We start from the raw sequence: 13,186 nt of genomic DNA, 5'->3' as shown, positions 1-13,186 counted from the left end.
TATTTCATTCACGTGGAATGAAGTCGAAACCTGCCTGTTCATCTCAAAGCAAGGAACAAAGTGACCTACACCTCCTAGCAAATGCAACATATATGGTCATTCAGCATTACTTCTTGTAAAACGGGCATTTCAGTTAGCATTTACCTTTTCAGTTGCTATAACAATTAAACCAGCATGATCTTGTGGTTTTAAAACTCTACACTGAGTTATTTCTTTTAAACAGACAGACTATAAATGTACGTAGTCTAGAAAGAGTAAAGATGCTTCATGGAAAATCTCTCAATGGTTAGTGTTTTCTCTTGAAAACAGAGTGAAAGGATGTTACAAAACACAGAGAGGATTTGCCTGACATAGGTCATGATGTGAACACAGCCCAATGTACTAATGTTGGCATGGCAAGAGTCATATAACATTTATAGCATGTCCATGCTCTAGCATGTGACCCATCAAAAAGTATGAGAAAAAACAGAAAAATAGTCTAGAAAATGGGGTAGTAGAAGGACTCTTTAGAAAAAGTTACATTCATAAATCCAATATAATAACAGTACAGTCAGAGAGCTTCACACAAGAAGCTCTAGAGGTCTGCAGATGTATGATGCACAGGTACTGCTTCCAAGGTGATTTCCAAGGTATCAATTTCAGTACTTTTTTCTCCCTGCACAACCACCTTTACTGGTTTCTTACTGGCCTGTCTCACTTTCGCTTGGAGGTTGCTCTTCAAGGACAACGTTTCTTGAAGAGGGCATTCCATAGTGCTTGGCCTCTCCTGGCAGCATTTTGGATAGCTTTGAAAGCATTCAAAAGTATCACTGCACTTTTCACGGGGGAAATAAGAACATTCTCCAGCAATTGGCAGAGAATTACAGCTGAATTCATTTTTGCCCTTAAGTGTTCTCAGGTTGGTGTTCGAAGCTGATATGTAGTTCTGTGGTGCCTTGACACAAAAGCAACTTCTGATGCATAACTGTTGAAGAACTGTGAAATCTTTGGAGATGATGTTTCGGAAATTTGGCTTCAGGAGGAGATAGATAACTGGATTGTAGAGCGTGGAGGACTTTGCAAAGACAGCTGGCACAGCAAAGGCTAACGGAGGAATCTTATCTATTGATCCAAAAGCTACCCACATGGCAATGATGGCGTAAGGGCTCCAGGCAGCAAAAAATCCAATGCACACAGCAACACTCAGCTTGCAGAGAAAAGGAAAAAACAGTGAGTTAAAAAATGGCATACAAGAGAAAAATAGCCAACAAAATAGCATACACATACAAATACGACCTGATTGAATCTCCTTGTTAAGAGTCTTCCCAAGTCTTCCATCATATCTCAACTGCTCTCCAAATGGAGATTTGTCTAGCAAATTAATTCTATCTGAAACTTAGTTCCTCCTGAAGCTTCAGAGTTAAAATGTGTCAGCTCCTACATTTCTCTTCCTCTTCACTAAAGTGCCAAGAAAACTCTTTTTAGACTAAAAGGTAGCCAGCCTAAAGAAAAAGATGCCATTCTGGGGAAACTCTTGTCTGGATTGCAAAGCCATTCCTATTGCCCAGTTCAAAAGCAATATCGATTTTCCTGGCTAAAAAATGTCTTCCATAGTTTTACTGTTGCTTCTCACAGACAGGCACCTGACAGCAGAAGACTAGATTGATCCTGAAGGTGAATCAAATGCATTAGTTTAACTCCTACTGCACAATTGTTTGTCCTAATAAACTCCCTCAAGAAAGCTTTAAGAGGTCTTTAAAAAAAAAAATCTTTTGGGTTTTTTATTTAAATTATCACAGAGACACATAAAATGCAAGAACAAATAAATAAATATCAGGTCTTTGATAAACAAAACCTCTAGAAATCTAAAGTAAACTGTAAGCATCACCTTTTATAGGAAGACTGGAAGAATGATGCTGGACATCATTCTAAGCACTGCTTATAGCTAAAGTGCATATATAAAGACAGAAAAAAAGAATATTCATGCTCTTGAAGAAGCTTCTCAAGTCCATTTTTTCCAAAAGTTTGTATTTCCAAATAAGGAAGACAGTAGAGAATCCACTCAATTCAGAGTAGTATTGAATCCAAGGGAACAAAAAGAATTTAATAAGGAAAGTACTTTTATTTTCAGCTGTTAATTGTGCCACCTGCCTGAGCTGCCCTCTGCAAGTGCGAGTACAGAGCTGCTAACTAGCTCAGCTAATTGCAAATCCACAACTTTTCTCAATGAGGTTCTGGCTATAGATTGAAGGCTGGAAAAATCATGGTTTTTTTCTATTAAGACAGATGACATTATTGTTTTCAGAAAGAGAATGAAAGAAACTCTGAACACTAGCACCAGGGGAACACACACTAGACTCTTTTAAGATATAGAGAACTCCTCCAAATGCTATTATTTTCTCCCTAAGTTTGACAGTCTTACAAATTTTATTTTGCAAGAAGAAATGCATGGTGATTGCCAAGAAATATGTGTCACAAGTTTTATGAGGAATGTCTGTGGCATTTAACTATTTTTGCTATTAGGCTAAAATCTGTTTATGAATTCTTGCATTTCTCTACAAAGCCATCTGCTGTAATAATAGTGGCACAGAAATTTGTGGGTTTTAACCTGTTAGAGCTTCCATTAAGTGCAAAGTTAAAGTGATTTGACAGAACTGTAAAATGAGGTATTATGACAGAATGAGACTAGTTAAGAAACAATGAAGAGGCAAACCCATTAGACAGGGTAGACTTATTTTTTCTCTTTGTTTCCATAGCATTATATTTCTTGAATGAAGGTCTGAATCTACCTATGGATATACTGGTGCAATATGCGTGGGTTTTGTAATCCTCAACTGTCCATGGTCAGTATTCAAGACTGAAACCAAATGCAGTCTCTCTGGCAAGTAATATGCCTTGGCCCTTTAGAATCACAAGAAGAAGAAATGGGCACTAGAATCAATTGATGCATTTCCCAAATGGCTTATTTATGACAGCAATTAAGCTTTGGGATTGCAATAAGCTTTACCTTGTTCATGTGGAAAAAATAAAATAATAAATAAAATAAAATAAAATAAAATAAAATAAAATAAAATAAAATAAAATAAAATAAAATAAAATAAAATAAAGTAAAATGAAATAAAATAAATAAAATAAAATACAATAAAATAAAATACAATAAAATAGGCACATATTTTCAAGGAGCTCATAGCCAACTTCCAAAACTGCATCAATACAGTTTCTACAGCAAGGAGGAGATTAATCTTGCATAGCTTGAGCTCTCAAAAAACTTATATGCTAAATCTAAAGCAGTCTTGATTCCTTACAGTGTCAATGGACAGAGAGACTTCTATGTCTAAAATAGATGTGACAGATTGTTCTCAGGTCTTTGTCACTGACAATTTTCAAGATGTACTGAAGACAGTTACTAAGTTTCAGCGGAGCACGATTAGACAAAAGGAACTCCCTTTGAGGTATTTAAGCCTATCAGCCATACGTATACATACATGAATGTAGAAAGAGACTTTGTTATCATTACTAATATTGTCATGCCACATATTGGGAAGTCTGGAGTTTAATACATCAGAGCAGAAAAGGACTTAACACACTCTACCAATGGTAAGAAGTTTCAAGACGAGTCCTTGATGAAGTGCCTTCATCTCTTTAAGATCAACAAAATGACTGACATGGTTTCAAGAAGACAGGTATGAGGAGTGGACTAACCAGTGATGCCAACACGAGATGGCAAAGAACATCAGGATTTTCACACACACAACTTTGGAACTCAGATAAAGGTCCGCCGTATCAACCTGTTCCCTATACCAAAGAAGATTTAGAAAATTCTTCCATCCAGATAATAAACTTACTAAAAATACATTGAACTTATCATTATACTTGTATGGAGACTACAACATTATTGCTTAAGATTGTCAGGATTATCAAGAATTTCATTAATGAGGAGTAATGTACAGAAAGCATGGAAAGGAGTTTCTGCTCAAGTTCAGGAATGATATTTTAATGTCCACAGATTTCTTGTAAAACCCTGTGCCCCTACAGATCTTTCACCAAGCACAGAATGACTGTAGCCTGAAGGCACAGATGAGTCAAATATGCAGGCTGTCAGGGCCCATCCATCCAACACGCCTGAAGCCAGTGCTAGGAATAGGCAGGGAAGTGGAATTTTGGAGTATTCAGCATCTTGTGTGTCTGGACTTGGAGTATCTCTTCATACAACAGAGAAATTTGTTGGCATACTAATGTTCCTGGTACAAAATTATTAATAAAATATATTTCACTGTAATAATAATGAGAGTTTAGAACAGAAAGTCAGAAGTAAATTTCCTACTTGTTAAGAAATATATTGCAAAATGGTTTTGAATGAGAAGACTTGAGCATTAATGAATTAGAAGAATTCAGCCTTCCTGAGATAATGTCATTTAAATTGAGAGGACGACATGTTGTTCTTCTTGTGGATCATATATGGTCCATCATTTGTCTCATTTGTAGAATCTTTTGCTTACTTCAGCAGCAAAATTCATTCTTGTCCACAAAACTGAAAAGGATATTTGCAGCAAGCGCTTAACTTTTCTCAATTTATTTATGCAATATGCTTATTGCAGCACAGCTTTAAAGGATTCTCAGTTCCCAGAGGCTGCAGAGAAGGAGAAATGGGCTTTTAGGAGGTAATTAGGTAAGGTTATGACAAATAAAATAAAATGGTACTTTCTTCTTTCACTTTTAAAGGAATTGATATGGGTGAAGCTATTCTGCTGAGAATATAAAGATTTTCCTACAAATTGTTTCTGACAGGGTAAATGCAACTGTTTTCAAAATCTGTGAGACTCAGTCCAAATGCATGCTTATAAGGAGCAAATTAATTCCACCGATTTTTTTATGCCTCAAGGGACTATTACAACCTCTGCTTTGTTTTTCTGCAAAACAATAAGCCAGTGATCCAATGCGTTGTTAAAACAGAAGAAGTAAAAGAAATTAGAAATTCACAAGCTAACCTCTGAAAATTCAAGTAATGAATTTTACTCCTCTCTTCATTCAACAAAGTACAAAAGAGTAAAAAAGTAAAAAGAGTAAACTACTGCTACGGTACCATGGTTCAGAAAAGAATACTTGATTCATATTGTTGTCTGCTCTAAAACGAGTCAATTGGCCTCTTTCCAAAGATTACTCTGCTCTCAAGACCTTGGAACAGACCTTTGGCAGCATTTTTTTAAGCAGTTTGGCACTATTCTGTTCACTTATTCTTTTGTACATATACATTCAATAGTGTAAGTAAGGTAACTGTGAGTTGGGTATTGAGTGTTTGTGTCTTCATGCGCATTTTCTCCCTTCACATGCATTTAGAAACAGCACATGGACTACTTATCTCCAAACAGCTTTGAAATGCCTGCAGCGAATTGCAATGTTGCTGCACCTTACAACTAAAACATCTGTTTAAGGTGAACAAAATCAAGAAAGGCACTGAACAGTTATAATTCTTTCACTTCAGGAGTAGATTTGCCCATTACAATGAATTATCCAGATTTAGCATCTGGTATTCTAAACTGTAAGTCTTCTTTCAAGAATAACCTTTATCCAATTTTATTTCATTATATTTTCTATTATGTTCATAGATCTTCCCACCTGTAATTAGCCACAGCTTTCAAGATTGCTTCTACCAGTGGATATATAATACTTCCAGTCTCAGAGCAGTGAGATATCCTCCATTAATATTGCTAGTGAAATTTATATTAATTGAAAAAAAAAAAAATTATTGAGGAGTAAGAAAACCCACACACTATGTTCATGTATTGTACAAACGTAATTTAAGACCAAATAAACTCTATGGTGTGTAGATTTGTGTCATTTCTCTGGAAATCTTTGCATTCCATACTAAGAAAAAAGTCAGTTTATTCAATAAAAAAACATTAGAAGAGAGATGTGAATTATTCAACATTCTTCTTTTCAGCAAAATGATACTTTGGTGTTTTAAATAAGGTACTTCTGATGTATCATAAAATACAGCCACAAATAAATACAAGTTGAGTACCAGGAGCTTTGTCCAAGGTCACACATGAAGTCTGAATCACAACAAAAACTGAACACAACCTCTCAGGCTTATTCCTCATGATTAAAACTGAAGGTATGGTAAACAATTCAGAGATGGTATTTAAACAAATATTTGATAACAAATTAAGTTACACTCATGGTGGTTTTGCCCCTGCAACATCTAGAGGGAACTAGGGTATATATTTTAAAATGGTTTAATCCTAAGGAACTCCCAGAGAAAAGGCAATTTTCTGCATCTCTATTTGCATTTGTAATATTTATCTGTCTTATCTATATGCTCAGAGCGTATTTTTTCCAGAAGTTGGGAAACCCATGCAGCTGTGAAGAGACCACATGAGAACAACAGTGTCCTTCCTCTGTATGCATTATAATTTATATTTATGGCACTATTTAATAACAAAAGCAATATCAGTAGTTAGCCCACCTAAGCACAAAAGTGCTAATAGCACTTTACAGTTCCCATATAGTTTTTGTCATTCTAAAATAGCACAGAAAAAACCCACTACAGACAGATTTTTTAATATGGGAAGTGCATCAGTTATAGCAAATGTTATCTGTATTTTATTGCTTATTTAATAAAAATATTCAATTACTAATAAACAAATAGATTAAAGTGGGCATAAATTGAATGCTATGGCCTGGTTATGTTAATACAGTTTAGGAAAGAGATGGGCATGTAGTGTTCAGGGCAGTACAGCTTAAAGCAAATTGCAGGAACCTAGGAAACCTTTAGTATTACAGAGGAACTTGTGGCATTTTCTTGGCCTAGGCAGCTGCCAAGCAGGAGTCTCTAAGTCCAGTTTTAAGTGCCTAAGCAATTTTCTGGATGTAGTTTTTCAAGACTGAAGCAAAGTCCAAACACTACAGCAGAGGTACAGGTCAGACCTGACCAGGACCCCTAAGCTACAGTGACCTGATATCAGAGCCAGGATGGAAAAGGCTGGAGTAAGAATTGGCTATAAATTGTCTTTAATTTGACAAGTGCTACAAAGTAGGTGGTATTGCAGCTCAAATCCAGCAGAAAGAACTACAGTTCAACAAATAATCATTCCAAGTATACCACAAAATTGACATATTTGGGGTGGATTGTTTTAGTGGAGTTTCTTAAGAAAAAAAAAAAAAAAGTCTCTCATCTCCTCTCTGCTTTTATGAGTTTCACTTAAATTATTCTGTTAGCAGGTATGGTCAAGGGATTATCATGTAAAACTAGTTGTTTGTATTATTATTCCAGGGTGAGATCCTCTGAAGATAAGCAGCATTAGAGTAACTCAAGAGTGTACAATCTAATAGTGAAAATTAAAGCAATTTTGAGGGGAAAAAATCAGAGAGTAAAAAGATGACATATCTGTCAGTACATGATAAGGAGTTCTGCTAGTGTTCCAGCAGCCAAACCAATATCAACCTCTATGATATAACAGTGTGTCTTTTTATGTTAACATCATAAATGAAATTTTGAAGGAGATATTGCTTCCATTTTACCAGTGTTTATTAGAAGGAACGCATGAGATTGAACATGCATGCACATTTCTGAGTGTTGTGAACATATACTGTAGCCAACATCTTGGTCTCGCTAAGCAGGAGTATAGAAGTCAATTAGGATAAGCTATGAAGGGTCTTAAAAGTTAATTAAAGAGTTGAATTATAGTATCCTGTAGTCAAATGAAATACGTAAGAAAATGAATATTTACTGAATATCCAAGAGTGGGGCAGGAATATATTTCAGAGCTTTAGTTGGGAAATGTTCCATCTAAGAGTTATTACAAAGGAGGAGTAGGTAAGATGTGGACATAACTCCTTAGTTCTTAAACTGCTTGGACTGAGCATGATATTTAGGTTATGAGACCATGCACCACAGTGGTCAAAACCAAGATACTCAAAGGGAGAGAGCAGGCAGATTAAGATCTCTAGTGCAACTACACTGCACTTGGTAATCTGAAGAGAGATGTCAGAGAGAGGCCAAGTTTGCTATCATGAAAAAGATAAATAAGATCATCCATACAGCAGCAGATGGGTGAGATATCCAGCTGTATTTGCAAATTAGAGTGTTCATCTTCCTGAACAGAGAGAGAACAGAAGGACCAAAGATGACTCTAAGCAGAAAATTGAAGGGTGGAAAGGAAGATACTTAGAAGGACGTGTTAAGCAAGCAACTAGAGAAATGAGAGAAGCATTCATTGAAATTAAGAAGAAAACAACAACTACAACAACAAAAATATTTTCTCACTGGAGAAAATTAACAGAATCAAGGAGAAACATTCATGTCTTTCAAGAGATACAATATCTAAAGAGAGTAGCACACCAAATGTTAGCTGCAAGCTAATCTAGTAGAACACAAACTTTCAGAAATTTTTGTTCAAAAATATTTACAGAAATATGCTTTTCTGTGACTTTTATTCTTTGTTCAGTTATACACAAGAGAATTTGACCTCAACACTACTATTTAAAATCTCTAATGATATAAAATTTAAGCTTGGATCTCCTCTGGAATCTGCAGCTGGGCAAACAGAATTCACCCACTCAAAAGCAGACCGGATTTCATAAGCAATGCTTCAAGAGCATGAGACCCAAACTCACTTCTACATAATGCTCCAATTTTTAACCTTCCCTTTGATCAAAAGTTTGAAATACTAATTTTCACAAGTAATGAAGATTCATGAGCTTATCCCCCTTCAGAAACAATACAACTACTATTTGTATGTTTACCAACTCATTGCCATGCAGCAAATCTGCACAAGAAAATAGGGTTGTCTGAAATGAAAACAGAGTAAAGACCAATTTTCTTTTCCATCTTTATTCCCTTCTCAGGAGCTCTCTTGGTCCTTAAATAGTGCTGCCCAGTTGTGTTAAAAACAGCTTGCCAAAGGCTGACTTTCAAATACCTTGACAGTAATGGTTTGTGCGTTGCTCATCCTGGTGGAGCCAGAGACGTGCTGTTCCACTGCTTTCCTGGATTCTTTCACAGTTACCAGAATAAGAGAGTAGGAAGTGACAATTACTCCACAAGGGAGAATAAAACAGAAAACAAAGAGGACTACAGTGTAAGACAGGGCCACAGCATTGACGTTGGTAGAATGCCAGTCAATGCAGCAGGCTGTGCCATAGGGCTCCGCTCCATATTCTCCCCAGTGAGCTAAGGGAGAACAGGCAAAAATTGCTGCATAGGTCCAAGCACAGGCTATCAAGATTTGCCCATGTTCTCTCCTGAACCTGTTCCCTGGAAGATACAAAACAAATAGTGAAGATGAGCACAGCTGACATGTCTGAAGGGAGTTTCCCATATGCTAGCCATTGAGCAGAATAATTAAGAAGGATAATTTTAACTGCTGTTCAAAATATTATAGTATATTCAAGGTTTGTAAGAATAGGGCATGGATTACAACAAATTGTGAAAAAGAATCACAGAATGGTTGGGGTTGAAAGGGACCTCTGGAGATCATCTACCCCAACCCACCTGCTAGAGCAGGTTTGCCAGAGCAAATCACACAGGAATGTGTTCAGGCAGGGCTTGAATGTCTCCAGAGAAGGAGACTCCACAGCCTCTCTGGGCAGCCTGTTCCAGTGCTCTGGCACCCTCAAAGTAAAGAAATTTCTCCCCATGTTTAGATGGAACCTCCTGTGCTTCTGTCTGTGCCCATTGCCCCTCTTCCTATCGTTGGGCACCACTGAAAGGAGTCTGGTCCCATCCTCTTGACATTCACCCTTGGGATATTTATAAACATTGATAAGATCTTCTCTCAGCCTTCTCTTCTCTAGACTGAACAGACCCAGCTATTAATTGAATTAATAACTGAATTCTCTAATACATCTAGATACTTAGCACAACATAAACCTGCATGAATAAATCTCCATCAAGATGTAGAAATAAACTCTGAAAAAAATAATTCATTCAGGCTAGCCATGCTTTGAGATCAGAACTCTTATTCTGTGTTTCGAAATTACCACCCTGACTTAAAAGACCTTAAAAGCAACCAACTGCATGCATCTAGCCCTATAGTTAATTATCAATGATCACAGAAATAAGCATTGTTTGACCAGATGTAAGAGATATTCTAGAAGACTATTCTCTAGGATATGCAACCCCAAAATGGTGGTCTGTGTTCACATGAAAAACTGAGCAATCTAGGGCAGAAACATTAACTTACCATAAGCTGGAAAACAAATTTTGAGGCAGCACACAGTGCTCAGTAATGTCAGTGTTGAGAGACTGCAGATCCCAAAGAGCACCCCACAAAATGCATAGAACAAGCAAATCTGTTTCCCATACAGCCACCTGAAAAACAACAAAGAAAGTTAATTCTAAGATGCTCTCCTTCTTTCTTAAATGTAATAGTAAATGGCAGAAATATATTTGCATTTGTAGCCTTAAAATTTCAATAAAACTGCATGCTTAAATTATTTGTTGGTCAACGATCAACTACAGAAGATATGTTCATTTGAAAACCTTACGGCAATCATGTCCTGCTCTATATTTATGATTCATATTTAAGCCTTTTTATATTTATAAAACAAAGGAGTATATCTTTATGACAATCATACTGAAAAGAAAAATCTAAATGCTTAACACTAGTAGGACTAGGTCATAAAATAATATAGCTTATTGTTGTTTCTGCTAACGTTATGTATATTTTTAAAACTAGTTTTCATCAAAATCAACACATTCTCTTGTGAAAACTCTCCAGAAGAACACAACTTTGATCTGAATCATTATACCTCCTCGCTTTCTATTCAGACACCAGCAGTACTTGCAGTAGCAGTTATCAAAAGCCCCATTCTGGATTTTGAAGACGCCTTCGCTATTAGTTAACATATTTAGCAATATTTTACCACAGAAAGTAATGTGGTAAAAAACAAGTAATTACTGGATTTTTTTCTCTGATTTTTTGTTTTGATGCCAAAATGAGAGAACACTAGATGGGAGAAGGACAGAGACAGATTTTTTCACTTCAAACCAAATATATTTTTTCACTTTGGTTAGCCGAAAACAGAAAATTTCCCAGGGTTTGTGTTGGCTGAAGTGCTCTCCATGTTGTTAAATATAATCTACTTGATTACATTATTAAAGACATGTTCCTAGTTTTCTCAGTAAAGTATTTTGGGAAGCCAAATCAGCATTGCATATTCACATCTGTACAGTTATGGGACATTCTGCAACAACTGGGATAGACCAAAATATTACAAAGATCATTCTTTCCCAAACCATGCAGAATAACTCCTAACAACCAGTTTTGATATTCCTTCACTTTTTCTATCTAGTTCCTTTCTCCCAAACACTTTCATACTGCATGAGTTGCACAAATACTATCTGAGGTCTCGTAATGAGCCTACTAAACCTCCCAAATTTTAAAAGAAGATCACAAAAAATAGATTTTGCACAATTATATGAGGCTGAATTCACGTGGATAAGGGGAGAGAAGTGAGGAAGGGTGAAAGAAGTTCTAAATTCAGAACGTTGGCCTCAAAATTAATCCGGAACACTACGTTTCTAGGTACCATCGCTATCACTACTTTTGGAGATCATAAGTAAATTCAGGGTTGTTTTTTTGTAGTACCAAATTTCACTGTCCAATTGGGAAAAAAAAATGAAGCATTTCACCATCACTTGAATAATACTACCCACAAAGTGTAAATGCAGTAGGAAGAGGATGTTTGGAAAAAAGTCTCAGCTCTACAGAAATCAAAAAGATAGTGACCTCAAATAGACAAAAGTGCTAATTATCACCAGCAGTCCCTAAAGATGCTGTTACAGAGCATACATCTCTCAATCCACCTAATGAATTCCCACTTTGATGGCAAGCAAAGTGACAGAGTAATTCAGTCTTCATCACTGACAGACTTCCAGAGCCTGCCGAGGATGTTAAATATCACATGTACAGTGAACAAACCTGTGTGAAAAGCTGGAGGTTACAGCTAGAGGGTACAGCGTCAGGGTCATACCAAGGTCGCTGATGGCAAGGTTGATAATGAAGTATTCTGCTGGTTTCAACAAATTCTTTTTCTTGTAGGAGATGTATAGGAGAATACTGTTCCCACACAAGGAACATATTCCTGCAGAGAAATACACGATATGAAGAAATAGTTACTTTCAGCCATCCTTTTTTCTTCTTTTATTCCATGTATAGGAATAGGTTAATGTCATCATAGCATTTATCAGATAAACTTGTCTGGTTTTTATATTTATGGATTTCTTTTTTTTTTTTTTTTTTAATTTGATCATTTATTCCTGTTTTGTTTTCTGTTCCCTTCAAACTGTCTGCAAAGAACTAATAAATAATTTTATCCATTAAATTAACTGACCTGTCAAAAAACAAAAATTGCCTGTAGGAAGCTGGCATGAATTAATCCAGAGACAACATCCACATGGCAATGCACACATTTTCTCAATTTGAGGTCCAGAGCTCTCCATTCACTAACCCTTCTTCCTTTCTCTTCGAGGCATTTTCTCGGAGGTGCCTGTTATAGTTCCTATTAATGACAGGCAATATAGCAAGAATTTTGAATTATGCATGAAAGAGAAAATGTAGTTAAGTATTGTCTCTACGGTGTGTAGACAACTATTTCCTCTGGGAATGCTGGCTTACTATACTACAGGAGAGCCATACATCACACTTTTTCTTAGAAAAAAATCAGTTTTAGTTTTTTGCTTTTATTTCCCAATTTGTATGTTCCTGTATGGATTACCTGCTCAGCTTTTTAGCAGGCACCAGCTGACATCATAATCACTTTGGGATCTGGTTGAATGCATGATCAAAGCCATCCCTGTTCATGTACATTTCCATTGTGAAATTCTTGGAGGGAGAGATGGAAAGAGGCTTTACCTAAAACATTTTTTTTTTCCTTTTTAAGCATATAATTTTTCTTTCAGACATTTTGTGTGACTTACACAAAATACATTCATCAATGTCAGAAACAAACTTGACTTTTACAGTCAAGTCTCCTTACCACATCAAATATTACCAAAGCTCTATGAACACGCACACCGTTAAATTATACTTACCAAACACCATATAACATATTCCAACAAAAATATCAGCTGACTCTGTTATTTTGGACTGGAATGTTGAGTTACTGAAAGATGGACTCATCTGAAAAACAAAACAGGACACAGTATTAGAAATTCAATATCCATGCAGACACCTGTGATCTCTCTGCAAGGCTGTAAGCTGGT

General features: G+C 36.2%; 1 protein-coding gene across 1 annotated transcript; it reads right to left on the bottom strand.

The window, feature by feature from the left end:
- Positions 1-494: 494 nt before the first annotated feature.
- On the bottom strand, positions 495-13,103 carry LOC136097488 (opsin-5-like). Its single transcript, XM_065829860.2, has 5 exons — positions 13,016-13,103; positions 11,904-12,066; positions 10,164-10,291; positions 8,901-9,235; positions 495-1,186 (listed from the first exon to the last, which is right to left on the bottom strand). Exons 1-5 carry the CDS (start codon positions 13,101-13,103, stop codon positions 575-577), a joined length of 1,326 nt encoding a protein of 441 aa, XP_065685932.1. The 3' UTR covers positions 495-574.
- Positions 13,104-13,186: the final 83 nt, after the last annotated feature.

This window comes from Patagioenas fasciata, chromosome 2, assembly GCF_037038585.1.
Source record: "Patagioenas fasciata isolate bPatFas1 chromosome 2, bPatFas1.hap1, whole genome shotgun sequence".
Classification (NCBI taxonomy): Eukaryota; Metazoa; Chordata; class Aves; order Columbiformes; family Columbidae; genus Patagioenas; species Patagioenas fasciata.
This window is presented reverse-complemented; position numbering and strand designations above follow the sequence as displayed.

Excerpts from the sequence above, each read along its gene's own strand:
- LOC136097488 (XM_065829860.2), bottom strand. The coding sequence starts at position 13,103 with ATGAGTCCATCTTTCAGTAACTCAACATTCCAGTCCAAAATAACAGAG. Across the intron at positions 12,067-13,015 it reads AATATGTTATATGGTGTTTG|GAATATGTTCCTTGTGTGGG; the intron begins GTAAGTATAATT and ends ATTTCTCTGCAG. Across the intron at positions 10,292-11,903 it reads ACCTCCAGCTTTTCACACAG|GTGGCTGTATGGGAAACAGA; the intron begins GTTTGTTCACTG and ends GTTGTTTTTCAG.